The sequence below is a fragment of the Coprinopsis cinerea genome (assembly GCF_000182895.1).
Source record: "Coprinopsis cinerea okayama7#130 chromosome 2 map unlocalized cont3.2, whole genome shotgun sequence".
NCBI classification, from domain to species: domain Eukaryota; kingdom Fungi; phylum Basidiomycota; class Agaricomycetes; order Agaricales; family Psathyrellaceae; genus Coprinopsis; species Coprinopsis cinerea.
In genome coordinates this window covers 3,345,806-3,369,681 of record NW_003307543.1, presented here as the reverse complement: position 1 = coordinate 3,369,681, position 23,876 = coordinate 3,345,806, and the positions used below count along the sequence as shown (strand labels likewise).

Genomic DNA, 23,876 nt, shown 5'->3' with positions numbered 1-23,876 from the left:
CAGAGCGGGAAACACGAGAATATACATTGCATGACGGTGGAATAGACATACACACACACAAAAAAAAAAAAGAGAGAAAGACAAACACGCAAAACGAAATAAACGCGACGAAATTCTACTCGGCCTTGGTGCACTTCGAGGGAGGCAAAGGGGACCTGGACTCCTTCCTCTTCTTCCTCTTCTTCTCGTCTTCAACCCCCTTCTCTCTCTCCTTCCTGTCCTTCTTGTCTCGCTTCTCCTTCTCCCGCTTCTCCTTCTCCTTCTTTTTCTCCTTCTTCTTCTCTTTCTTCTTTCGCTTCTCCTCCCTCCTCCGCTCTCGCTCATCGTCGCCTAGTTCCTCTTTCTCCAACTCCTTTAACTCCCTCAATCGGTGTCGTTCAGCCTCCTTCTCCGCCTTCGATGCCTCCTCCCTCTCTTTCGCGATCTCCTCCCTCAATTTGTCGTCGTACTCTTGGTCCGAGTTGGTCCACTCCCAGTCCTCCTGCTCCTTTTTGTCGTCGTGGTTCAGCGCAACGAGAACCATCGAACGACTTGCCTTAGCCTCCAAATGCTGCCAAAGGTTCTTGATCTGCAGCACGGCCAGGCGTTCCCAAGGTCGGAAGTTGCCATGCTCGTCGTAGGCGTACAGCATCTCGACCTTCGTCTTCAACGTAATCTTGATGAAGGAGCAGATCCACGTTCGAGCTCGGGGTTCCAATGGACTGCCAAACTCTTCACGATGACCGTACATCGAATTAACGTGGAGATTAGACTTCCACAAGAAGAAGTCTAGGAGAACATCGTCCAGGAGGCATCCGCAATGAAGGAAGTACCAGCCATCGATCTTCCGATAGAACTGCAGGAAGTCGTCGATCATCAGGCCGTTGTTTGTCGAGGTCGGAGCATAGTCTGGCCAGGGGTCTGCACCCGGGACAGCTGGTGCGGATCCTGCCCTTTCGACAGGTAACTTCTCCTGGAGTTCTTCTGGGGCAACCGCCTTGTCGTGTGGCGCGTAGACGCCGGTAACCTTGTCTCTAGAGGAGTCGTTCTTCGCGGATCCATGAGCACTCCTGGTGTGGTAGTGGCAGACTGTACGGAAAAACATATTGATGAACACTTGCATGTGCGAGAGTGTCAGGGGCCTGTCAACACAAGTATGCATAGGAATATATCCATGTGATATGTCTCGCAGGACCTTGAGAAATCCCTTGCCAATTGCTTCACCGGACCCAGCTGAGAATTGCCATTGCTCTATGTCTATGTATCAGCTGAATACATGTTCCACTAGCTCCATCTGTCCTGTTCCAGCTGGCTGGTGATGTGGGTTAGACCACAGGTCCTGGTCTCAATGCTGATGTCTGAGCTGAAATGCCCAAGCCCCCTGCTATCCATCACCGGACAGGCAAAGAGCTTACAGACTGGGTCGGAATCCTGACAGGAACACCCGACCCTGGTGTCGACTAATGGCGTCCAACGCCCTGATATTTGCCGTGGACTGGCATGTGTCGGCTGAATCCACCTTGGATATATCCTGTTCCTCAGCCGGGATATTGGGCTCGGCCTCCCGACCTAGCATCAGGTGCGTCCACAGTTCACAGGAGGTGTCTCAGCTGAACGGGGCTTAAAGATATCCTCCCCCTCAGCTGGGACATTGGCTATGCCAACCATCCCACCATCCCACCCCACCCCACACCTCGCCTAGGTGGGACAATTCAGGGCTGACGGCTTGTCTCAGCCGAATCTACCTTCGATATATCCTCCTCCTCAGCTGGGATATTGGGTTCCACCTCCCGACCTCGCATCAGGTGCGTCCACAGTTCATGGGAGGTATATCAGCTGAACGGGGCTTAAAGATATCCTCCCCCTCAGCTGGGACATTGGCTATGCCAACCATCCCACCATCCCACCCCACCCCACACCTCGCCTAGGTGGGACAATTCAGGGCTGACGGCTTGTCTCAGCCGAATCTACCTTCGATATATCCTCCTCCTCAGCTGGGATATTGGGTTCCACCTCCCGACCTCGCATCAGGTGCGTCCACAGTTCATGGGAGGTATATCAGCTGAACGGGGCTTCGACCTTGCTTCAGGTGCGACCAGAGTTAAGACCACAACAACCGACACATTTAAATCAGGTGTGTCCACAGTTCACGGGAGGTGTCTCAGCTGAACGGGGCTTAAAGATATCCTCCCCCTCAGCTGGGACATTGACTATGCCAACCATCCCACCATCCCACCCCACCCCACCCTACGCCCCTGGTTGAGACAATCCACGGCTGACGATGACCTTGTCTCAGCCCAGTCCACCTTTGATATATCCTGCCCCTCAGCCGAGATATTGGGTTCGGCCTCCCGACCTCGTTTCAGGTGCGCAGAGTTAAGACTACAACAACCGACACATTTCACCTCCCATAGGACTGTCTTTGCATCAGCTGCGACTTCGGCTGCGTTCTCTCAGCTCCCTGCCCTATCATTCACCAAGAAGTGAACACACAATCTTAGGCAAATCCAGAGTGCGGTCGGTTTTTCTCCAAAAACTCACAGACATTGTATTACGTCCTTCAATTTACAACAGTACGCTTGCGTTGTTATTTACAGCTCAGGGTTCTTCTATCCGGCGGATGGCGTGAGAAGCAAGGAAGAGCGGGGGGTTACCTCAACAACGATTATCCTGTCTGAGAGGCAGGGTTGGAGCTCGTGAAGTTTTGAAAATGTATGGGGAATGGTAACAGTATGCATGGGGTTGCTGTAAAAACTCACTCATCTAAATTGCAGGATTGAACCAGATAGATATTCCCATTCCTGCAGAGAGGGTTCGGATAAACACTTTTGTCCTTGAGTTCTCTGGAAGACAGCATTATCCGGCTTTGAGTCTATCGTTGCGGCGGCGGGCTTTCCCCTCATTGCACGGATAGGTAAGGTTGCTATAAAAGGTCCTGCAAATTCCAGGAGGGAACAAGATAGACGTTTCAGATGCTCCCAAACCTAGAGTCACAAGACAGTCACATTCGCGCGGAAGCCGAAAGTATTGTAAATTCGCTCTCCACTATTGAAGGTGGGGCTCAGCTCACACATGATATCCTTGGGTCATACTCACTCCTTTACTTTTTTCTTTTCCATCCCCAGAATTGGAGCGGCACATCGTCAATTGCGCCACGGCTTTAAGCGCCCTAGGCGCCCCAGCACCAGACAATGGGAGCGAACTTGTGGAGGAAGTCAAGGGATTCATATCCGATGCCCGGAAGTCTCAGCATTACCATCTATCCATCGTTCAGTCACTGTCAAAAGCCATACAACTACGAGTGGACAGGATTGACAACTGGAGCTCGATGGCTTTGGCGTTCAGGCGCGGGGGGGAGGTTGCTATCACCGACGCTATGCGAGCATTTGCCGCATCAAGAGCGGAAGTTGTTGCTTGGATAACAGAGCTGCGCGCTGTGGTCTCAGCGCACGAAGAGGGACTCAGAAGGGAGGCGCGGTCCGACATCACAAGGCTTCTCGTCAACGATCTACAAATGTTCACTGACGCCAATCTTGACTCCTCTGAACCAATTCACATCCAGCCTATACGACAAGCCCTCAACGATGCATTAGCCAAGCTCTCGTAGTTTGAACCACAGTTATCCAAGTACGCACGCGCCATCCGCCTAGTTACCAACTAAGATACATAGTCTCTACCCTCAGCAAAATTACCCTCATCACTTCGTCCATTGCGTTCTGTTCTCTTGAAGCGTCGACCAAAGTTCCCGATGGTCTGCCAGCACTTGTGTCTTTGGTCACAGTTTCGGATATTCCACTGAAGCGGGCCGTAAATAATTAAACAGACCCTTGGTTTGGGTTCAGTGAGAGCTTGTGAGTCTGTCCTGCGACCGCCTACGGGTCGTCAGCTGCGACTACCCGGGCATCAAGCCAGCTGTGTCAGCGACGTCGGAGAAGGCAAGTCAATGTTTGCTTCGCAAGGTATAAGCGTCGGTGCGTAGCCGACCTTTCAGATCATAATTACATCCAGGCCTGTACTACAACACAACCACGCACATCAAATCGTTACAAACAATTACGGCACTCGGACAGGGGTGCGCCAGCACCTCTCAGCCACGATTTTCTTTTCCCTCATATTTGTTCAACTTTCAAGTGCGCAGCAATTTGACTTGACCATGCAGCCGTCTATGCAGCCGTCATCAGGTAGGTAAAACCGCCCCGGAATACTTAGTGTTCTACTGTAGCTGATACGGTCCAGAGGAGAGGAGTGCCCCTATTTTCACAATCCAGGAGGAGATGGATCTGGCGTTCGACCTCTTCAAAGCCCTTGTAGGTGAATACACATCATTACTCCTTAGTCTGTCGCGCTGTTACTCAATACTTTTGGACAGCCATGCAGAGGTACCTGGAAAGTGCAAGGACAGTGGTGGAAAAGCGGAGGCGGGCGTTGGACGAGAATCTTGCCCCCAATCCCCGCGGCTGGACAAAATGGCACCTACAACGGGCTTTCGACGCAAGCGTTAGAATCTACGACGAGGCTATCAAAAGCAGGAATCACGTAATGGAAAGCCTGTCTCTTCGTGTGAAGTACATCGAAGACCACATTTCCCTAGACGATCGAGCTATCCTTGCCCCCGCCAACAGCTTTACCATCACCAGTACTTCAAGTAGTAGTAATAGCAGTAGCACCCCGTGAATCATATGCATATTGTATATTGGAATGGAAGGGGAATAGGCAAGTGTGATTTACGACCTTACATTGCTGAGAGCCTTCTCCATAACTCCCATCCAAGTAGTGATCTCCATCTGGTTCTTCTCTATGTCGGCCATGATGTCGCGCAAAAGGCTGCGAGCGGGGCGGTTATTGCCCGCACCTCCTTGTATATTGTTGAAGCCGAAATCGGCCAAACGGCGAATGAGCAGGTCAGCCTTTTCATGCACTTGGCTACATCAGTTCCGGTGCCGTTAGGTGAAGCTGTACACACCCAGCCGTTCGTATGGCCCCAACTCATCCGAGGCTCGGATGAGCTGGGTTTGAAGGGAGTTTGAATCCCGGATGTGATTGGGTTCAACCTCGCGCATTCAGCAATATTATGAGCGCGGGTGAATTTCCGTTACAACCCCTGTGCCAATTTCAATGATTTGTCCCGAACCCAATATTCGTTGAAACCTGGGTTGACCATTCGTTGTCCCAACGCCCTATCTGACTTCTCGCGATCACGCGCGCGAAGTTCGAAAAAATCAACATGTTCGACTTGAACGTTGAACTTGAACTGGCGTTCTTCTGTTCTGAACCACCACCACCGCCACCCACGCTGCGGCCCATCAGTTAACATATGAGCGCCCGCTCAGGCTTTTCTTATGAGCAGTTTGGCAAAGGAGGTAAAGTGACGCATCTAGACAATGTGAATGTGCCCTTGCTGACGACTTTTCGCGATCGCCATGTCCGCAGCTTTGGCACGACCACACCGGTGAGTTTTGCTCCGGTCTCAGGTGAGCCCTCTCTTCGTCTAATTCCAAATCCACACGCTGAATTAACTTTCTTGCAGTAGTTCCTCGTCTATTGGCCGTGCTTGATTATTGCCTAAGGGTTGCTGGGAAGACAGTACTGTAGTCTGTCAACTCCAGGTATGTTTGTCTTCGCTTCTCTAAACCACCATCACTGACGCGCTCATGGTTCTTTCCAGGTATCGTGGGTTGCCAGGGCAGCCTACACCGCTATTTGCAAAAGAGCACGCCGCCCCGATGGTATGTCCCCTCGCTCCTATTAAACCGTCTTTCCTCACACTGACTTGTACTTTTCCCTCTCAGATAGTTGACTTGATTTTGGTTTCATCTATCGTTCCGTCGGCTTGAGCACTCGGTACAGTATTTTGTATGGTAATGTGTAGTAGTCTAATAGGTAGATGCAATAAGAAAAATTTGTATTCAATTTTCGAGCTAGATGAAGAAGCAATGGAAAGGCGGGAGGACCCGGAAGGTCGACGAGCAGCAAAAGAAAAAAGAAAGGGCAATGAACCCAAGGCCATCCGGTGGTTTAACCTGGGTGCATTGACGGGGCATACCAGGGCTATCCCGTGTAGGATAGCCCTGGTATGAGTCGGCCTAAGTTAAGCCGCGTTTGGCCCGCGATGAGTCTGGGATCATGGCCACAGGTTTATCCTGGGGTTGTCCTCCGGGTCCGGCTGTGATAAGGGACTCACATTGCTCTAGAGAAGACAAACACATGGACACAATCTCCTTTTCTGATTTATACAAAATTGAATTCCGACAACGGGGCAAACACATGGACAAATCGGTTAGGAGTACCATATTTTACTTATTTCCCGCCGAACATGGGCCCGTCCCTCACATGCGCATTTCGTTCGTCGATGGCCTTTTCCACCTCTTCCAGCTGCTCTGCCAAATACTTCCTGAATTCTGTGAGCATTGTGATCTTTCTTTGAGCCTGATAAACCTCCCAAGTCGCTACCCGGATCTGCTTTTGTAGAAAGTCCCGGATTATGGTGCAGTTCTCGAGCATAAGATCCTCTGTGTTGCGCTGGTCATCGTTGTCCTCGGCTTGGTCGCTCTCGTTAATGACCACTGGTGGTTGTCCAGAACTAGAGTAAAGTCTCGATACAGACCACTCTCGGAACTGCGCGAGACTAATTCGATCATCCTGGGAATCCGCCGTAGCGTCGACCGAGCGCTTGTGAGAATCTGCGATGAGAGATCATTCCGCATGCGCGTAAAGATAGGCGCCCCAGACGGCACTTACTTTTTTGGGTAGCAGTGAGGTCTGGTTATTGGGCCAAGCATGGAGCGGCTATCGCATCAGAATCAATCAAACTGTTGGAAGTTGGTCACACTTACTGATTGGTACCGATGGAATGCTGACATCTTTCTCCTTCGGTCGTAACTTGCTGGTCCCCTTCTTACGTGAAGATTCGTCCTTGGGTGGACCCACGGTCGATCCTGGGTTGTCCGAGTCGCATCCGAACCCTCGAAATTTGGCTAGCGAGAGAGCAACGTTGGGAGGTGCGGGTTTCTCTGAACTTGGAGCTGCCTGGCGTAAGTATCAAGATGCGCAATGGTCCACTTGAAGCGATCTTACAGATATTGGTGGTCATGTCGAGTCGCTTGATGGTGGGTGAAAGAAAGAGGTGGTCTGGGGCCGATAAATAAATAATAAATCACCGGGCGCGCCCCCATCACGCGGACACGCAGCCGTTCTACGGGGGCAGGAATATGATTTAAGTAGCCACCTGTATCTCGGATATCCGAAATCAGCCCCCGACTACCCACCCAGTTACAACCCCAAAGCAACCTAACTTTTAAAATTCCAATGACCGGCCAAAGCCCTATGTTATCCCAGCTCGATACGTCGGCCAAGTTACCTCCTCCGGATATCCAAGAAGCGATTGCCGATCTCACCTCGCTCCTCAAGGAAGCAGGGACTTGCGACGATACCGATATCGACTTGAAGAAAAAGCTTTTAAACTTGACGGTCTGTTTCTTCGTCTCTACGCCTTCCACATCATCGATCAGTTTTTTTTTTTAGGTTCTCATCCACGATTCCCTCCTTAAGTTGCGGTGGGACCAAGAGCATATCAAACCGGCCATCCACAGCTGGTTTAGCAGGCTCGGCGACCCGTCTCTGCCTTGGGATGGGTATGCTGAGAGTTTGGATGTTTCATTTTTCCGCACCCAGAGCTTTCAAGACCTAGTTGATAAGCAAATCGCCAGGCAAGGCAGGCGTAAGCGCAAGGTGACTGGCAGGTTGTCTTGGCGTTTTCTTTTTCAGAGCTGAAACGTGATTAGGTTGCTTTCATCGAGATCGATCTGCCCAAGACCAAGAAGGGCTCCATTCCAACAGAGGAGCCGTCTGCTCCCGAGGTCAAGGCCGGAACTAAACGCGCCCGCGAGACTGACCCCCTCAGCTCCAGCCGAAAGTCGAAGAACCAGGGTGAAACGGACAAGGACGGAGAGGACGGAACGAGGCAGTCGAAGAAGAAGAAGAAAGCGGATAAAGTGGATACCCCTGAGGGACAGGCGGAAGGGACCAAGTCCAGCGCAAAGGCGACCTCCGCCAAGCCCCAGTCCTCCAAGGAGCCGAAACCAAAGGCACCTCGAAGAGAGAAGATAGACGCCAATGACATTCAGCACTACGACCCCACGGACTTGGATAGTCGTTGTTCGAACTGTCGGAAGGATTGACTGACGTCGGTGCTATGGACATCCTGAATGTGACCATCGACAAGCGTAGGGACCTTATCGAACATTCATGGTTTACAAACATTAACTTTATCATCCAGCCCCGTCAAGATCCCAGGTTCAACACGAACTGATGGTCAGTGAGCAGGAGGGTCACCAGGATGTCGGCGTAACGTCATGGCTGACTCGGGGGCTGAAGATACAGGAATCCCAGTAAGTACGATCGATCGAGTTATCGGGTACCGCTAAGCTGGAAATGACAATCCAGACTACTACTTAAATCGTTCGTCAAGGGCCTTCCCCGAGACGAACTTAGGACGGATCTCCAGCTCGTCGAACTTGCGGAGAAACGAGAGCGCCTCCAAGCCGACCTCGATGCGTTCGTTTCCACTGCCGTTGGCCTGTTCCCGTCGGTCGAATTTGGAGCGTACGAAAGACCTCCTGATGCCGCGCCTGAAATCGACAACGAGGACCCAGACGATTCAGATATCGACGACGTTAGAGGAGCATCAGCAGAGGAAGATAACCCGTTCGTCAACTCTGAAGACTGTGACGTTGAGGACGTGGAGGTACCTTTACCATCCTCATTCGCCGTCCTCCCGCCGGCTATGAAAAGGGCCAGAAAGAAAGAGATCCATTTACGAATCGCCCAGGCGAACGATGCTCTGGAGGGCATCAGAACGGAAATAGGACACAAGTCTTTCCTCTATCGATCCGACATCCGTTTAGCGCAAGGGAAGAAACAAAAAACCCGCGGCTATCAGTCCATAAAGGCCGCCGACTCCAACATGCGACATCATCTGCGCCTTTACAACCACGCCAGATGGGCTTTAACGAGACTGCGCGCCAAACCATCGATACTGGACCGCTTTAAGGCGATTCGTAAAGAGGATACTAAGGCAATTACGGCGGTCTATCAACCCAACGCACCCGGTCAATCGAAATTATCTTTATCGTGGATTTGGAGCGTGGATGTCAAGGGGGATTCGGAAAACTCCACGTACCTCAGCGAGTGTACGTCCAAAAAAACGATACTCGTGGTGATTGGCAAACTCTAACCCACTCGATAGTATACAGAGTTAACTGGATAAGAGCCAAGGCTCGTTTAGACAGATGGAAGGAGGAGAACACTCTCATACGTTGTGAGATGGGTTGGATGCTCAACTTCTTCGATCGGAAGGAAAAGATTTGTTTGGGCTGGGCAGACATGAGCGGTAACAGACCTGGACATCGCGCCTACGCTTACCGTCAAGCTGAAATGTGGAGGCTTCTGGCTTGCGAGGCCAGGAGGTCCTTCAAAAGCGCTCAGGAAACGGCGGAGCAACTGACGACCAACGCAGCCGCGATCGGATAATATATTTAGTTGGTGACGTCATCTTGCGCACCCGTGTGCGCCGGCGTGATATCAAACGGGCGAATCTGTGTCGTGAAAAGGGCATTAAATCTTGGACCCAGGGGCTCATTCGCTTTGTCGACTTCCCCATACTTTTTGACGTGTGCCTCCCTCAATGACCGAATTCGCAGTCAGCATTAAAGCTTTGCGCGATATCAGCCAAATCGGATTACAGGACCTACTGGATTACACCTCAAGCCGGCTCAGGGCCGCCGGTGGAAGCTATCTGGTGTTACGTGACCTGATGCCGGAAGAAGAGCGACGGGCCTTTAGGGAGTGTCTACGCGGGGAATTGGTACAGATTAACGCTTTCTCGAAGGACCGAGCTCACCGCTGTGCACCAGATCAATGGAATGATGATCTACACCGCCGCCGCCGTCAGGAATCCTCACTCCATTACTCCGCCGCCAGCTTTTCGCAAGATTTTCCCCGTTTGCTTTGGGGATGTGGAGGGTGAACTGGATATGTGGATGCTCGAGGTAGCTGTGGAGGGAGGGGAAGGGCTCCGAGATGCCAAGTTGAGTCTCTACAGAGAGGCATGGTGGCAACCAGGCGCCGAGAGGGTGTTCCCGAACCTCAACGGTCTCATCCAAATGTGGCGGCAGCAGAGCGCATATCTACCTCCCCATCTCCCGGAAACGCCGTCTACCCGTCTGGTCCTTCGTGAACTGGGGATCTCAGCGCTGAGAGAAGCCAGGTCGCTTGTTAAGTCGTCCCTCGACCTGATCGAGCAGGATTTGGAGGAGAATCGCAACGCCATTCAACGGGTGAAGAGAACGTTGGAGGAATACGAGCAGGAACAGGATCATTTGGGTCAAATCGAGAAAAGTAAATGTGTTTTGCCCCTTTGAAAGTAAAGCTACACGAGATTATCAGTAATATTAATTGCCTTTCAGATTCTCTATTGCGCGCATTTTTGTCGACGTGCCTTGAGAAGCCTTCTCTGGGTGGTGACACTTATCACACCTTTTGTGTTCACCAAAGAACGGCAAATCGTATCATTGCCGCCGCCGCTCGTGCGAAAGGGCTTGATTTAACTCCAGCCCGGAAAGCAGCCATGTTCAAAGTGGTGGACTACGAAGCGGTAATTATTGTGTTCTGTTGTCTGGCTATTGTTATTAAAGCACTCGGGGCTTACTACAAACGCAGGTAAGACTTTGGACGACGTACATGAAGTGCTTGCTCCTCCACAGCGAGAGCAGAAACCCGGTTCAGCCGTGTAACCCGGTCCTAGCTCGCCTTATAAACATAATGGAAACCGGCGATTGGAGCCTAGAGCGTTTGTTTGACGGCACCGTTTACGAGGCGTTCGGAAGACCGCCGTACCAACTGGACTCCGACGTGGAGTGGGGGAAGATGCTCGCTTCAAGCGACTTCGAAAGGGACGACGACGATTCGGGCTCGTATCCCCCGCCCGCCGAAATTCCTTCGTCCGCTGCGGATCTCGACGATGCACGCTACCTGTTGAGTAAAAGGCTGGAGTTTATGGAGGGCACCCTCAACGAATGGACGAGTACGGAGGAATGGGTGACCGAGGCTCTTAGGGTGACCGATAAGATTGACGGGCGGTGGAATTCAGAGTGGCGGGCAATGGAATAACGGTGCCATATTAGATTAGTCCTTGAAGTAATAATCACTACTGAAAAGGTTGAGAAAATCCGCGAAGTACATGGTGGTGGGTAGGCGGGAGCAGGGAACCTGCTCTATCATGACCTGACGAAAGAACTGGGAAATGCCTACGCGGTCCCCTACAACCGGGGATATGCCGTGTTCGAACAGAGCGGCGAGTAAGGCGACGACCGTTCCAGGGTTGTACCGACATCTCAGGCCCAGGGATGGTACCTCGAACCTAGCGTCGCTGTAACGTCCTCCTGTGTAAAGCAAGTCGTACGCCCGGGGTGGTGATTTGGGGTCGAGATGAAGCCATGTATCACGGTTGTTGACAACCGAAAAGGCCGTGAATGGAGTTGACCAAAGTTCAAGAACCTGTCGAAGCAAGGCAGGCTCCTGGGTTACGATGCTCCCTGCATTCAGATGCGCAAGAACGTCAAGCCCAGCTTCGAACTGGGCGGGGTGAACGGCGGCCAAGATAGCACCCAGGATGGCCATGCTTTCGGAAACCTTTTCGAGGAACTCTAGGCCACCGTTACGAGGATCGCTGAAGGTGGTGGAGGGCCTCAGAGACGACGAGGGATCTTTCTATTCGACGGTTAAAATTGGCAACAACGACGCAGCGCAGAACTAACCTGGTCTCTAGATTTCATCGGCACAGGCCAACAGGAAGCAAATGTTGCCACCCCGCTTCTTACAAGAGGGCCGGAAGGTGTGAAGGTCCCTTCATGTCTTCGGAATTCGCAAGGTTTCGTCAGAAGGGGGGTTTCGGGCGCGTCGAATGACAGCCAAGATATCGCTTCTAAGATGACGGCCTTGCTCCCCGTCAGAAGACTGTCGAACAGGGCCACAATGGAAGAACCTACCTGTCGTGCGCTTGAAACGATGTTGGGGAGGTACCATAAAAGAATGCGACCGACTGAATCGACCACAATGAAAGGTTCGTCCTTGATATAGGGAGTTCCGTCGCCCTTTTGTCGCGATGCAGGTGGAAAGCGAGCCAGTAATTCCGCGGCTGTGAGTTTTCCTTTCTGTACCTTGTAATCATGGAGCGCCCACGCCAAATGCTCTGTTATACTTCATGTGAGAACTTGGTTAGACCGATAAGGGGCCAACTGATTACTTACCTGCATTCAGGAATGCTTTGACGACAACGGCAACGATCTGGTGACACTCGACCTGGAGGCGGATGGGGATGTCTTTAGGCCAAGGCGTGGGCGGGTGACCTGGGAAGAGTTGTTCACGGAGGAGACGTAGGATATATCTGGCGAGTCGATGGATTAACCGAGTGCCAGGAGAAAGGGGGGGGCGAGTCGAATCCATTCTGGACAGGAGGATCAGGTCGCTCAAGCCGCCAATCTGGATGTTCGACTGGGTGTTGGACTGGATTATGTAACAAGGACCTAACGCAATACATACATAGAACGTGCTCTTCAGAATCCTCGTCAAGTTTTCATCGTCAACGACGACTGGTGCATCCTCGAAAAGGTAAGAGTCAGACAACCTTTGCTCAAGGAAACGGGACTGAGAGACTGGGTATATAGATAGTCTGAGATCTCGTGTTATGATGGACAGAGCGGCAGCCAATTGCATTGACCTGACCTACGAGGAGTGGATATATTGGAAAGGGCTTGTCGAGCCTCTGTTACACGGTAGAGATTCAATGTCTGGTTGCTGGGAACCATAAGAACTAACAATCGACTTCATAGCGCATCTGGAGATGTGGGACCTGGTGGATAAAGTGATAGCGAACTTTGCCGCCATGGAACAGGTGGAATCTGTCACCTTTCCTGGTAGTACTCGACGGGAATTAATATCGGCAGCAACGGTGTGGCATCTGCGCCAAACTATCGAAGAACTGCGGACGACGATTCGGCTTAGTTCTCGATTAAGCTTAGGTGTGACTAGGGCGATGCTTGGGACCGTGTAAAGTATCCTTAACATTGAGCGGCGGCAATATCGTGCATGTCATATGTCAGCGATATCCGGTCAAGGCACCGCCGACCTGAACAATTGTGATGAGAATTCATTGAACGGTGAGGGACACCGGGTAAGCGACCGCTCGATCACAAACGACACGATGTGGCTGTACGTACTACCGGCGGTATCTGAAAGCGACCGTTCTTATCGACAATACTCATAAGCGGGCGGCGTTTAACATCGACTATAACCGCTGGGGAAGGCGCCCTGGTTTCAAACCCCGACCTGGAAATCTGATCATATAGAGAGAACCTATCCCAACAGGCCTCTCATCCTTCCCTTGTTTGTCGTTCCCCTCTGGTTCATTGGAAATGCGTGTGTTCCGCTTTGTCTCTTTTTGTCTGACATATACTGAGGTTTTGGCCCTCCAGATCCTTCAGCATCTACGAATACCCACCATTCTGCGCAATCATTGAATGTCAACCAAACGGAGCGCTTGTCGAAACGAAGCGCTGATGGAGGTAGGCTGCGCATCCAAGTTCACGGACGGCCATTGATGATACATAGACGGGACCAGTGACGAAGAAGGAACTAGACTACGATCCAAGAAAACGGCGGGTCAAGTCCGCAGACGCCGAGGCCAACGGGGTGATATTCAAGAGGCTCTTTGCACTTCTGGGGGAATCGTTGGCCGTAGCGAAAATAGGGTCTGGAGAAACAGTCAGATGGTCAGAGGATCTTACCGAGGCCTTGGCAGGGTTGCAGACCGAACTGGAGTGCGAGTTAGGAGATAACGCAGAGGAGATTCTCAGTCCTGAACTGAAGGAGGTCAGGCAAAAGGTTATATCCCTCTCTGCGGCCTGCAAGACCCTACATCAGCAGCTTACTCTCGTCGGCAACTTGGGAGGAGATGGCCAAACGTGTGCTTAAGGATATGTAATCGTTGCTGTCACCGACTAAATATATCACTGGGGTATATTGGCACCGGGTTATATATAAAGTGTGAAGGCGTGGGTCCCTGAATTCATCGAGCGCGCATGATGGCTGAACCCTTTGTTTGCCGCACTATCTCTGTCCATCGCAACCTAGAGCAAACAATTACTTGCAGTTCGTTGTGCTGTCGTCGTTGGCTCTCTCTCGCCAAGACTTACTTCGACTCGGTTAAAGGTACATTTTTCCGCCTTCGCGTACGATGCTGCCCTAATCTCACTATTTCAAAAAAGCCAACGAGGAGTTGATATGGAAGCTAGAGTCGCAAACAAGGGAGGAGCGGCGAGAGGCTCTTAGATCGCAGGGTTATTGGATTGCAGATTCAGACCCTTACGATCCCTTGGAGGAGAGCAAGCAGTTTATGTCAAGAGCGTTGGGAAATTTGGAAGAAAATACGAAGTTGTTGGCGAGTTGCGCCGCCGAGGTATCGCGGGGTGAGTGCACGTCAGATGCTGTCTTAGTGCGTATTCAGATGGATTGTTCGGAAGTGGAAGGGTCACCGATGGTTAAGCAGGATCCGTCTGATGGGAATTCAGTATTTTTGGGAATCCGAGGTATATAGCCGGCATAATCAAAGCGGCGGTAACAATGCTGACTCTCCTAGAAGGTCTGGCGGTCATCGGGAACGATACCTTGCCCAATCGGCACCGTAAATTGGATATGGTGTTTTCCGAGATTCAAGGTGTGTAGATGGGTCATCCATGAGGCGATAATCCGTGTCTAACGAAGGCCGCCGGCAATGGATAGAGGTCATTATGGCCTGGTCCGAGCAGGAAAGCCAGGTCGACTTGTGTAAAATGAGAAAGTATGAAGCACTTATCGCGGTGGAAGACCCGCGACGTAATATGGCTGAGAAAGACCGAAAGCGGGTGGAGGAGGAAGAGGACGGGAAAATGGCGATGTTCGAATTGGAAGTTGAGGAAAAGGCACGGGCTACATACCTGGGGGCGCTGGAACTTAGGTCTATAATTCTTTCTTCGTACGGCGTCCACCGCTAGGAAACATGGTCATCAGAGGGTAGATAGATATACGGCGGGAAGGGAAAATTGATCGGCGTTTGTTATATCACGTAGAGAACGGATAGATTGAGATTACATGACTGCGCATTAACTCCCCTCGTATGGACTAAGATGACGGGAATTCAAACAGTTCCGCTGAGGATACTTCGACGAGGAGCGCTTCAACCTGTCCGATGAGCTTCCAGCCTCCATGTAGGGCCTCGGCTGCAAAGTCCTTGATGAGTTGGCGAAGGAGGCGAATTTGAGGGGTTTCTATCTTCCTGTACAGTGGGGTACGATCTCTGGTGGACCTCCTGAGATACGACTCTAGGAGGAGTTTTTCGACTCCTGCCCACGCCTTCATTAGACCTGAGTGTACATTAGAAACTTCTTGTGGTACTGATTGGTGTTCTGAAGATCTGGAACGCACTTTGCTGGAATTGAATGAGTTCGGAAAGGTTGAGGCCGTCGAGATCTGAAAGATGCATGGTTTCCTTGTCCTTCGCGTCTATGGCTTGCGTCAAAACCTGCCCAAGAACTGACCGAAAATAAATGGTTCATTGGAACATACTGAAATGCAAAGCCGCACGTTCAGGTATTTCATTCGCCAACGCAAGAGCAGCGTCAAGCTCCGCCTTCAACTGAACCTGTATTAATCGCGCTCCATCATCGTCGTAGCTCGTAGCAGGATCACGGACGATTATGCCACCATCCTGGACCCCAGTCTTTTCTCTGATTATTCGGCGAAGGGCTGAGGGAGGGATCAGTGAACTCCGCAACAAGACATACTTAGATACTTACTTGATATCTGCTTGCACCGCGCCTCGAGTTTGTCGATGCGGATTTGGAGACACTCGCACATGGGAGATTGGTATGAGACAGTGGGGAGCTAGGGATTCTGTATCTTTTAAGTATATGTCTTTAAGGCTTTGGCCAGGTGGGTGTTAAGAGTTACGGCCCGCTCTTATGCATGTAAGTCGGTTAGCGGCGGTAGCCGCTGGCATGTAACCGCCGGGGCTTATTACAATCTCGGACGAGCCGGACAGTGTTGAAGAATGCGAAAGGATGTAAGTCGGTTAGCGGCGGTAGCCGCTGGTATGTAAGTAACCGCCGGCGCTTTTTACGATCTCGGACGAGCCGAACAGAGGTGTTGAAGAATGGGAAATGTTACTCGTTATTGCATTTGTGGCTAATTACGATCTAGTATAGAGATATGCAGTGTTAGGGACTAAGGCCATCATCGGTAACAGGGGTGCCTGGGATGTATGTGAGTTGTACGCTCGCATGGGAAAGGTATGTCTGACAGGACTTACCCTTGCGCCTCTTTGGAAATGGAAGGTACTCCGTTGAGGAGTCTGTGTCAGGGTCGTCAACTTCTATAGAAATGGCTCGGTCAGTGAATAAAGTATCGTCATGCCCAGCGTAAGGTGCAAACACTCACTGTCCAAACTGGGTCTCCTGTTTTTCCTAATTCTGGTGCGCGCAAGCGATGGTTTTGGTGGCGGCGTTTCAGGCAACTCGACGTATCGCCATCGAGATGGAGGGTTCGAAGAGGGTGTCTTCGATGGAGGGACTGCAGTGAGGGGTGACGGTTTGGTTTCGTTGTTTGTAGATTTCTGGTTTCTGTGTTTCGAGCGTTTGGAAGACATTTTCCCTGTGCGTGAGCAAAGGTGGCCACAGAGAGTAGGTGTATGAAGGTGGAAAGAGGGAAAACGGAAGATTAATACATCACCGAGTCGGAGAGGCTGTGCTAGTCAATATGCCGGTCGGCGGTAAGGCGGATGGTGGTTTAGCCGCCGATGCAAAATAGCCGATATTGGACTGGTATGTAAGGCGTAGGTAACCGCCGTATGTAAGGCGGTTGGTAACCGCTGTATTTAAGGCGGTTGGTAACCGCTGTATTTAAGGCGGTTGGTAACCGCTGTATTTAAGGCGGTAAGTGACCGCCAACAACAGGGGGAGAATTGGCCAAAAGGGTATTAAGTCCGCTGTGGTAGGGCGATCAGGTGGAGGTCGTCGGCAGACGTATTGCTCTTACGGACGTCAAACTCGTCCAGGGTGGGTCAGCTGGTATAAGGCACCGAACAAAATTGTGCCTACGCTTACCCAGGAACACCCTTTTTCGTAGGGACGTTAGGTCGGCGCGCCAAGGCGCTTGAAGGTAGGGGGTGTCCGCCCATCTATACGGTCAATGCGCAGGGTGGTTGACCTCGCTCGATCGGCGGAGGAGGTAGTATTGTAGCTAAAGCGGCACGTGCAAAACCGTACTATTGAACAGATTCTGGGATCCGGTTGGGCAGAGGAACGTTTAGCCTTCGAGCGGCATGCGAGGTTTTGGGTCGGCATTTGCGCGCGCAGCACTATGGGATGGATAGGTCAGCCGACTTGGGGGACCCGAAGCCAGGGCATGAGCTCACCTAAGGGGTCAATGCGAGATACCATTTAGTAACCTAGGTGAGCTGGGTTGTCATGTTGGCAGGCTTTCAATCCGCCAAAAGAGGCGTCAGCTGGCCTAATACAGTTATGCGGAATTTGGGTGGTCAGCCGACTCTAGTGGATAATGGATGGGCTATGGGGGTCAAACCAGATGGCTCTGGCCCTTCCGGCTGAAACTACAGGCCAGCTGACATATCGTGGTTACACTACATGGTGGTGTCAGCTGACATTGGCCACTTATGCCAGGGGGCGTGGTCAGCTGGTTGGCTGGCCATAACCGGTCAATGTATTTGAACAGGTCAGGTGGCATATCTACCATATGTAGAGGTCTATGTAATATTGTGTTAGGACGACAAGAAGTCTTCGGATAAGCGCTTGGCAGGTCCCAAACCCAAGGTTAGCTTGTCCGTCTTGTGCTAAGGTCCCCGACAACTTATCTGGTGACGAAGCAGTCTTCCAGCAATGGAGCACCCTCCCAAACTGGCGAAGAAGTCAAAGGCCAGCCGAAGACAAAGGTGACGGGTATATTTCACTCAAACCAGAATGCGGCGATCTAAGGGCCAGGATAGGTGACTGAAACCGGGAAACCTGTTGAAGAGAAGACGAAACAGTCAATTTCCAAGGTGAGCTCTTCAACGCGAGTCCCAGCCCAAGGGCAGAGTTTACTGGTCGCTAGCCATCCGAACGTAGACAAGACTTTGACAAAGGCTCGAACACTCAGGTGAGTTGCCTTCCGCGTAGCCACAAAGCATGTGGTTTATCCGACACGTTTATCCGCGTGTAGCCGTCCGACACTCGATTATTGGGCCAGGAGCTAACGACTGCTCCTACTGTAAAGGTCAGTGTTTATACCTTGATTTTGTACGAGGGCTGACCTCTTCTAGTCAATCGGGGCTGAAACGGTCACGAAGCCGTCTGGCGAAGAAAAGGGGCCAACGTCCAAGGTCGGTAAATTTGGAATTCCTCTGTGAAATGGAGCCAACTCTCGGATAGACCACAAATATTGATGCCGGGGTGAAGAAGACAAGAGCGACAAAAGCGACAGAGCGAGTGGCGGAGTCGAAGAAGAAGGCTTTGCCTATCGCTCAACAGACCTCCAAAGAGGTGAGTCTCTGGATATCCATAACCTACGAAACTAACTGTTGCGAATATCCAAGGCTGAACGTCAAGGCGGATCAACTTCTGAAAACGAGGATGCTACATACATTCCGACGGATGACGATGATCGCCGCGCAGTGAGCTTAAAGCATCATCTATCCACCATATTAGCTGACTGAGATCGGCAGCAGCCGCGACCCAGAGCAACAGGACCGCAACGTCTGGTACAAAGTAGAGGGTCTGAAGTGAGTTCGTTCCCCTTTGAACTTTTTGAAAATACATCCACTTAACTTGAACCATTCACTATCCAGACACTTCCTGAACCGCTCGCTATCCAGGCCCCTCAGCCTGCAGCCTCAGGCACTCAGGTTGTATCCGGGGACCCACGGAACCCAGCGACGTCGTGGACGAAGATAACCCCTGTCTACCCCGGAGAACTGAAGAACGGGTCTGTGGAGTCAGAACTTCAAGCAGCCAGTCTACGCCTCCACCAGAGCGAGAACAGGGCTCGTGAATTGACAGCCAGCGTCAACACCGTCGTCCGATCGTTCGTCCGTCAGAATGAAGCCGAGAAGAAGATCCCTCAATTAGAGGAACAGTTGTCGAGGGCTTTCCGGGAGATAACCGAGCTCCGCAAAGACCTTGACAACGAGAAAAAGAGGTCAGAAGCGCAGCTGGCGAAACTGAATGAACAGGAAAATACCATAGCCTATTACGCCAACAACATCAACTTGTTGACTTCCGTCGTCAACAGGATCCTCCTAGGAACGCCACCTTCGGCCCTGTCACTTCCTTTGCAGCAGCCACCGCTACCTAGTTCCGGCTACCAGCCTCAACAGGATGCCAACGCAGCCTCTGGCGGCCATTGGCAAATTCTATCCGCTGGTTCAACCTTGAACGAGGGACCTGCCCCAGGATTTTCTTCTTCCGCTCCCTCAAACCGACGCGTTCAGACCTCCCATTTCCCTTTGCCAACCCAGGTCCCCCAGACTGCGAGTCATCTGTCAACTGCGTTCGCGACCCACTTCAATCAGGCGTTCCGATACAACTCACCGAATCCAGCAACCTCCGACAGCCCCCAGAATGTTTCAGCTGTTTCAAGTCACCCTATGCAGACCCTCTTATCCGAATATCAACGAAGCACGATGGAATTCCCGCCAGAAATGCAACAATCCCCAGCTCGAGATGCTGCATTCGCCGAGATGATGGTTAATTCAGCAGCAGGGCCCACAGCAGAGGTTATCCGGGCATTCCAGGGACAGTCTTCCATCGCGGCGACTGGGGCTGCAGTTTCCGAGAATTCGAACGTAGGAACACCAGACTGGCCTTCCCTGAGCGGAAAAGTCGGGCGCCCGGGAGACCCCGTTTTCCAGGACCAGGGCGCATACGTCGATGACGGTTTCGGGAATGCCCCTTTCCTTCAGGGGTCTTCCAGTTCGACTACCCCAACCGATTTCCTTAGCCTGTCGTCCAATCCTCCTAGTGTTGACTTCCAAGCAGCCAACCTGCCAGCTCATAACATCAGCGGAACCCGATCCCATCTAGTTGGCCCTAAAGAATCAGCGGAGGGGCACTTTGGAAACGGCGAGCTTTATCAACAAAATGGTGGGACGGATACAAGTTGAATTCGGAGATCTATTTTGGTAATTTCGCGCAGATAGATTTTACGTAGGTTAGGACGTAAGTAAGTTAATGAGCAACAATACACAGCATACGACGAAATTGGGTCAGGTTAATTACCCGTCATCGTACCAGGCCCTGTCGATGTGCGCAGGCTTGAGTCTGTTCTTGCTTCAAACACCTTCTATATCTTCCTAATTCCCACTCATTTCTGTTATTCTCCCATAATCTTTCTAATGAAGACGCAACTGGCATTCAATACCCAAGAACTGGTCCGCGAATGAAGTTCCAACTTCCAACTATTCACAAAAGCCAGTCAAATTCAGGTATACAAGTATTTTGACAATCATTCTAAATGCCATCCATACTAATTTATCTTGCCCTCCCACCAGGCCTTCTTGTTCTTGTAGTTGCGGCTTTGCGAGACTGTGCCGTCGATTCGGGAGCTTGTGAGCGCGACCTGCTTGACAAGCTCCTTGTGGGTGTTGCGGGCTCCAACCTGGCTGCACTGCGAGCTGCTTTCCTAGGGCTGGTGCGCCGCTCCTGCAGTTGAGCTGACGCCCTACGCTTCGGAGTTCGCTCCATTGCCAGCCCTTCCGCCTTTCTCTTGACGGCTTGTGAAGCTGGGTTTTGGCTCTTCGAAGTCGTCGATCGAATCTGGGAAATCGATTTCGGTACGGATCCTTCCCTTCGTTGACGGCGGGTTCGAATACCCTTGAAACTGGAGGGCGCCTCGTCGTCAGAGGCAGGGTCTGGTTGCCTGGATCTCGAACGGGTCTTTCTCTTTTGGGCGCCAGTCGACCCCTCTCTATTAGAGGAAGAATGCAGCTCTCTGGAACGCGACCTCGTTTTCCTCTCCAGGGGATCATTTGCAGCGTGGTCTTCTGACTCAATTCCATCCTGTACCCGCCGACGGCGGTCCCGCCTCTCTTCGTCGTCCCACCTCTCTTCGTTTTCATCTTCTTCATCGGCGTCACCTTCATCGTCACCGTCCTCATCAACCTCGCCCTCTTCCCGTTCCACTTCGTTGACACCTTTTTCCGCGTATTCACCTTCCCCCCCATCATCACCTTCCTGTTCGCTGTACCCGTTTTCTTCGTCATCGCCTTCATCTTCATCATCGCCTTCATCATTTCCTCCATCTTGAGTGTCATCTTCCCATTCATTGTAGCCATTGTCGACCCACTCGCCTTGATTTCTACCACCATCTTCGTGCCCTGAATACTCCTCTTCGCTGTCACGGTCGAAATCCTGCTTCCAGTTGGCAAATCTCAGCAGATAAGGATTTTTCGGTGGGCTGGGACTCTTGCGCTTTGCAACCGACAACTCCTCTGCATCCTCCTCTTCATCAAAATCGTTGTCCCAGCCAGTGTAGTCAAAATCTTCTTCTCCCTCCTCTAATTCAACCAATTCACGCTTGACGCCAACCTCGCCATTCCCGTTCCCGGGCCTTGAGCGGTCACTTCTCTCCTTCTCTAACTCCGCTTTTTTCTTCCCTTTAGTTCCCTTCGATTCATCACCCTTTCCTGCTGTCCTTGGTTTTGGCTTGCTGCCCCTCTTTCCCTTTCCGCGGCCGTCAACCCCACTCTTTCCAGATGCTTCCCTTTGTCCGTTCTCTGCTTCAAGCCGGGCAATGAAGCGCTCCATCTCGAGCTCGCTGGACCCGTCATCGTTCTCCCCTTTTTTGGACCGAGGCTTGCGGGGCTTCACGTCCTTCGAACCATCGAGATAGGCGGAAATCTCGAACGTCTGCGCATCGGACGACCCGTCTCGGGTAGCTTCCGCCTGGCGGGAGTATAGGTAGTCGTACAGGTCTACTTTGTCTCCCACAGACATGACCGACAATTCCTTGAGCTTGTCAAGGTATCTATCCGGCAGCCATTTCTCTTTGATGAAGAGCCTTGGATGCTGGAGGATCCTTCCCCAAGGAAAACAGAAGCTACCCGGATTCATCCCGGACGAGACAGCTGGCGGATAAACCTGTGAGTGGCAACACCAATCGGACGGACTGGTTTGTTTCTCACCATAGTGGTAGATGAAAAAGCTTCTCAACCTATCCGAATACCAATCACCTCGGGTCTCTCCTGGTTTGCGCGAGGTTGGGCTAGGGAGCAAAGGCTCCCCGTAATCATTGGTCTTCATTGGTACTAGGTCCCTTTTCTGGTTCCGGACCCGAACAGTTTCGTCGTCGTGGTCGTCATCTTCCTCTTTGTAGAGCTGCCAGACGTACCCTTTGAACTCTTGGAAAAGGGACTTGAACTTCTTCTGGTGCAACTCAATGAACCCCGTCGATCGACCTAACTCACGGTTGAAGTCAACCTTAACGGCTGTTGGAGTGCCGTCTTCTGCCTGCCACCCCATGAGCATCACACAGACGCCATTGAAACCCTTGTGTAAATGTTCCGCAAATGAATAGGCCGTCTTGGTGGCTGCCTTGTCTGCCAGTCTAGGACCAAAGCGTGAGTAAAGGTAATTTCCGCCGGAGAAAATGGAAGACTCACTTGCTTTGCTCATTGGGTGGGGGGCCCTGTTCCTTCCACCTTGCGGCTATCTCCGCGTACTGCGCCCTTTCCTTGTCGCTGAGCCGGGAAATCAACGCAGTTGCGGCGGTCTGGTAGTAGTCAAAAAACCAGCCTTCCTCCCCGCTCCCCTTCGTACCCTTTCTACTGGGATCGCGCCCTGCCTTCCCATCCTCGTCGGCCCCGTCCTCCCATTCCTCCAAAAAATCGTCCACGTCAACATCTTCCCCTTCCACTGCCAGTTGCTGAGCCAAAGCTTTGATCTTCGCAGCATTTAGCCTCATAAACACCAAGCGCATGTTCCAACGTGACTCCCATATCTGTTTCTTCCTCTTTGTCTTGGTTTGACCGGACCTTTCCCTGAACCACGCCCGAACTCCCTGTTCTTGTCGGATATACGTCAACGCAGGCTTCGGGAAATGGGAACCAAAACAGCTCGCCTCTTTCAGCAGGCGAGCATCTTCAACCGACATTTGTTTTCCGGAGGCTTCTTGGAGTTCTTTCCGAAGGTGCGTTGCCACCTGGTTCACGTACTGCCCGCGTTTCTTTCCACTCGCAGCAACATAACCGTCGAGCTTCTCTCGAAGATACGACTGCTGAGATGGCTTGAAAGTATATCCGATGGTTTCAATAGGCTCTTCATCAGAGCCGCTGGAAGAATGACTTGATGACATTGGTTAAAGATGGGTGATTCTGGAAGACCAGCGGGGGGAGGGGCGTTATTTTTAATACCTCAAATGTCAGCTGGCTGGTTGTTTCATCTGTCTTATATGCCTGCGCCCCAACACAGAATGATCCGTTTGCGGTAAACAACACCTCAAATTGCCTCAGCCATACATCATCATCTCTGCATCTACGCTACGTCTCTGAGCCTGTCTGGCGTGGCGTGAGATGCGGAGATAGTGTATATTCACAGGGTACTCACAATTTCGGTGGCAATGGCGAGAGATTCTTGCGGAGACATGCAAGCAAGTACTAGCATATTTGGATGGTCCACATCTACGGGGCCGTTTCCCAAAAGCGAAGCCAGAGTTAAAATCTTCTCTTTGTTGCGTCTCATTAAGGCCCGGGTGACTCTTGAGTTACGCGTATTGACCATTACTTCCTGGGGTCAATCAGTACTTGAGGGAGCTGTTGT

At 51.7% G+C, this 23,876-nt stretch overlaps 15 protein-coding genes across 15 annotated transcripts; 9 read left to right on the top strand and 6 right to left on the bottom strand.

Moving 5' to 3' along the window:
• Positions 1–115: 115 nt before the first annotated feature.
• CC1G_14029 (hypothetical protein) lies at positions 116–1,084 on the bottom strand (the record flags this gene model as incomplete). Its single annotated transcript, XM_002911945.1, has 1 exon — positions 116–1,084. One exon carries the CDS (start codon positions 1,082–1,084, stop codon positions 116–118), a length of 969 nt encoding a protein of 322 aa, XP_002911991.1.
• Positions 1,085–1,442: 358 nt separating this feature from the next.
• Positions 1,443–2,466, top strand: CC1G_13060 (hypothetical protein; the record flags this gene model as incomplete). Its single annotated transcript, XM_001840916.1, has 6 exons — positions 1,443–1,558; positions 1,607–1,784; positions 1,941–2,010; positions 2,069–2,113; positions 2,162–2,345; positions 2,394–2,466. 6 exons carry the CDS (start codon positions 1,443–1,445, stop codon positions 2,464–2,466), a joined length of 666 nt encoding a protein of 221 aa, XP_001840968.1.
• Positions 2,467–2,951: 485 nt separating this feature from the next.
• On the top strand, positions 2,952–4,653 carry CC1G_13059 (hypothetical protein; the record flags this gene model as incomplete). Its single annotated transcript, XM_001840915.2, has 5 exons — positions 2,952–3,033; positions 3,105–3,582; positions 4,111–4,160; positions 4,216–4,290; positions 4,349–4,653. The coding sequence occupies 5 exons, from the start codon at positions 2,952–2,954 to the stop codon at positions 4,651–4,653; spliced, it is 990 nt and encodes a 329-aa protein (XP_001840967.2).
• Positions 4,654–5,050: 397 nt separating this feature from the next.
• On the top strand, positions 5,051–5,813 carry CC1G_13057 (hypothetical protein; the record flags this gene model as incomplete). The annotated part of the gene is made up of 5 exons (XM_001840913.2): positions 5,051–5,060; positions 5,310–5,339; positions 5,410–5,428; positions 5,645–5,705; positions 5,769–5,813. 5 exons carry the CDS (start codon positions 5,051–5,053, stop codon positions 5,811–5,813), a joined length of 165 nt encoding a protein of 54 aa, XP_001840965.2.
• Positions 5,814–6,276: 463 nt separating this feature from the next.
• Positions 6,277–7,069, bottom strand: CC1G_13056 (hypothetical protein; the record flags this gene model as incomplete). The annotated part of the gene is made up of 4 exons (XM_001840912.1): positions 6,277–6,659; positions 6,718–6,738; positions 6,813–7,001; positions 7,054–7,069. The coding sequence occupies 4 exons, from the start codon at positions 7,067–7,069 to the stop codon at positions 6,277–6,279; spliced, it is 609 nt and encodes a 202-aa protein (XP_001840964.1).
• A 215-nt stretch (positions 7,070–7,284) lies between these two features.
• Positions 7,285–9,507, top strand: CC1G_14028 (hypothetical protein; the record flags this gene model as incomplete). Its single annotated transcript, XM_002911944.1, has 6 exons — positions 7,285–7,446; positions 7,501–7,707; positions 7,761–8,133; positions 8,255–8,366; positions 8,422–9,167; positions 9,224–9,507. 6 exons carry the CDS (start codon positions 7,285–7,287, stop codon positions 9,505–9,507), a joined length of 1,884 nt encoding a protein of 627 aa, XP_002911990.1.
• Positions 9,508–9,661: 154 nt separating this feature from the next.
• On the top strand, positions 9,662–10,397 carry CC1G_14027 (hypothetical protein; the record flags this gene model as incomplete). Its single annotated transcript, XM_002911943.1, has 2 exons — positions 9,662–9,841; positions 9,891–10,397. The coding sequence occupies 2 exons, from the start codon at positions 9,662–9,664 to the stop codon at positions 10,395–10,397; spliced, it is 687 nt and encodes a 228-aa protein (XP_002911989.1).
• A 400-nt stretch (positions 10,398–10,797) lies between these two features.
• On the top strand, positions 10,798–11,145 carry CC1G_14026 (hypothetical protein; the record flags this gene model as incomplete). The annotated part of the gene is made up of 1 exon (XM_002911942.1): positions 10,798–11,145. The coding sequence occupies one exon, from the start codon at positions 10,798–10,800 to the stop codon at positions 11,143–11,145; it is 348 nt and encodes a 115-aa protein (XP_002911988.1).
• A 15-nt stretch (positions 11,146–11,160) lies between these two features.
• CC1G_13115 (hypothetical protein) lies at positions 11,161–12,480 on the bottom strand (the record flags this gene model as incomplete). Its single annotated transcript, XM_001840005.2, has 4 exons — positions 11,161–11,745; positions 11,793–11,972; positions 12,024–12,226; positions 12,285–12,480. The coding sequence occupies 4 exons, from the start codon at positions 12,478–12,480 to the stop codon at positions 11,161–11,163; spliced, it is 1,164 nt and encodes a 387-aa protein (XP_001840057.2).
• Positions 12,481–13,592: 1,112 nt separating this feature from the next.
• Positions 13,593–14,007, top strand: CC1G_13114 (hypothetical protein; the record flags this gene model as incomplete). Its single annotated transcript, XM_001840004.2, has 2 exons — positions 13,593–13,598; positions 13,645–14,007. 2 exons carry the CDS (start codon positions 13,593–13,595, stop codon positions 14,005–14,007), a joined length of 369 nt encoding a protein of 122 aa, XP_001840056.2.
• Positions 14,008–14,655: 648 nt separating this feature from the next.
• CC1G_14025 (hypothetical protein) lies at positions 14,656–15,065 on the top strand (the record flags this gene model as incomplete). The annotated part of the gene is made up of 2 exons (XM_002911941.1): positions 14,656–14,749; positions 14,797–15,065. 2 exons carry the CDS (start codon positions 14,656–14,658, stop codon positions 15,063–15,065), a joined length of 363 nt encoding a protein of 120 aa, XP_002911987.1.
• Positions 15,066–15,192: 127 nt separating this feature from the next.
• On the bottom strand, positions 15,193–15,927 carry CC1G_13113 (hypothetical protein; the record flags this gene model as incomplete). The annotated part of the gene is made up of 4 exons (XM_001840003.1): positions 15,193–15,434; positions 15,496–15,573; positions 15,637–15,816; positions 15,867–15,927. 4 exons carry the CDS (start codon positions 15,925–15,927, stop codon positions 15,193–15,195), a joined length of 561 nt encoding a protein of 186 aa, XP_001840055.1.
• A 359-nt stretch (positions 15,928–16,286) lies between these two features.
• Positions 16,287–16,714, bottom strand: CC1G_13112 (hypothetical protein; the record flags this gene model as incomplete). Its single annotated transcript, XM_001840002.2, has 3 exons — positions 16,287–16,321; positions 16,379–16,441; positions 16,507–16,714. 3 exons carry the CDS (start codon positions 16,712–16,714, stop codon positions 16,287–16,289), a joined length of 306 nt encoding a protein of 101 aa, XP_001840054.2.
• A 1,026-nt stretch (positions 16,715–17,740) lies between these two features.
• On the top strand, positions 17,741–20,224 carry CC1G_13111 (hypothetical protein; the record flags this gene model as incomplete). The annotated part of the gene is made up of 11 exons (XM_001840001.2): positions 17,741–17,755; positions 17,850–17,897; positions 17,954–18,016; positions 18,071–18,124; positions 18,178–18,222; positions 18,286–18,339; positions 18,386–18,445; positions 18,495–18,605; positions 18,659–18,736; positions 18,788–18,844; positions 18,911–20,224. The coding sequence occupies 11 exons, from the start codon at positions 17,741–17,743 to the stop codon at positions 20,222–20,224; spliced, it is 1,899 nt and encodes a 632-aa protein (XP_001840053.2).
• Positions 20,225–20,591: 367 nt separating this feature from the next.
• Positions 20,592–23,412, bottom strand: CC1G_13110 (hypothetical protein; the record flags this gene model as incomplete). Its single annotated transcript, XM_001840000.2, has 3 exons — positions 20,592–22,186; positions 22,244–22,665; positions 22,721–23,412. 3 exons carry the CDS (start codon positions 23,410–23,412, stop codon positions 20,592–20,594), a joined length of 2,709 nt encoding a protein of 902 aa, XP_001840052.2.
• Positions 23,413–23,876: the final 464 nt, after the last annotated feature.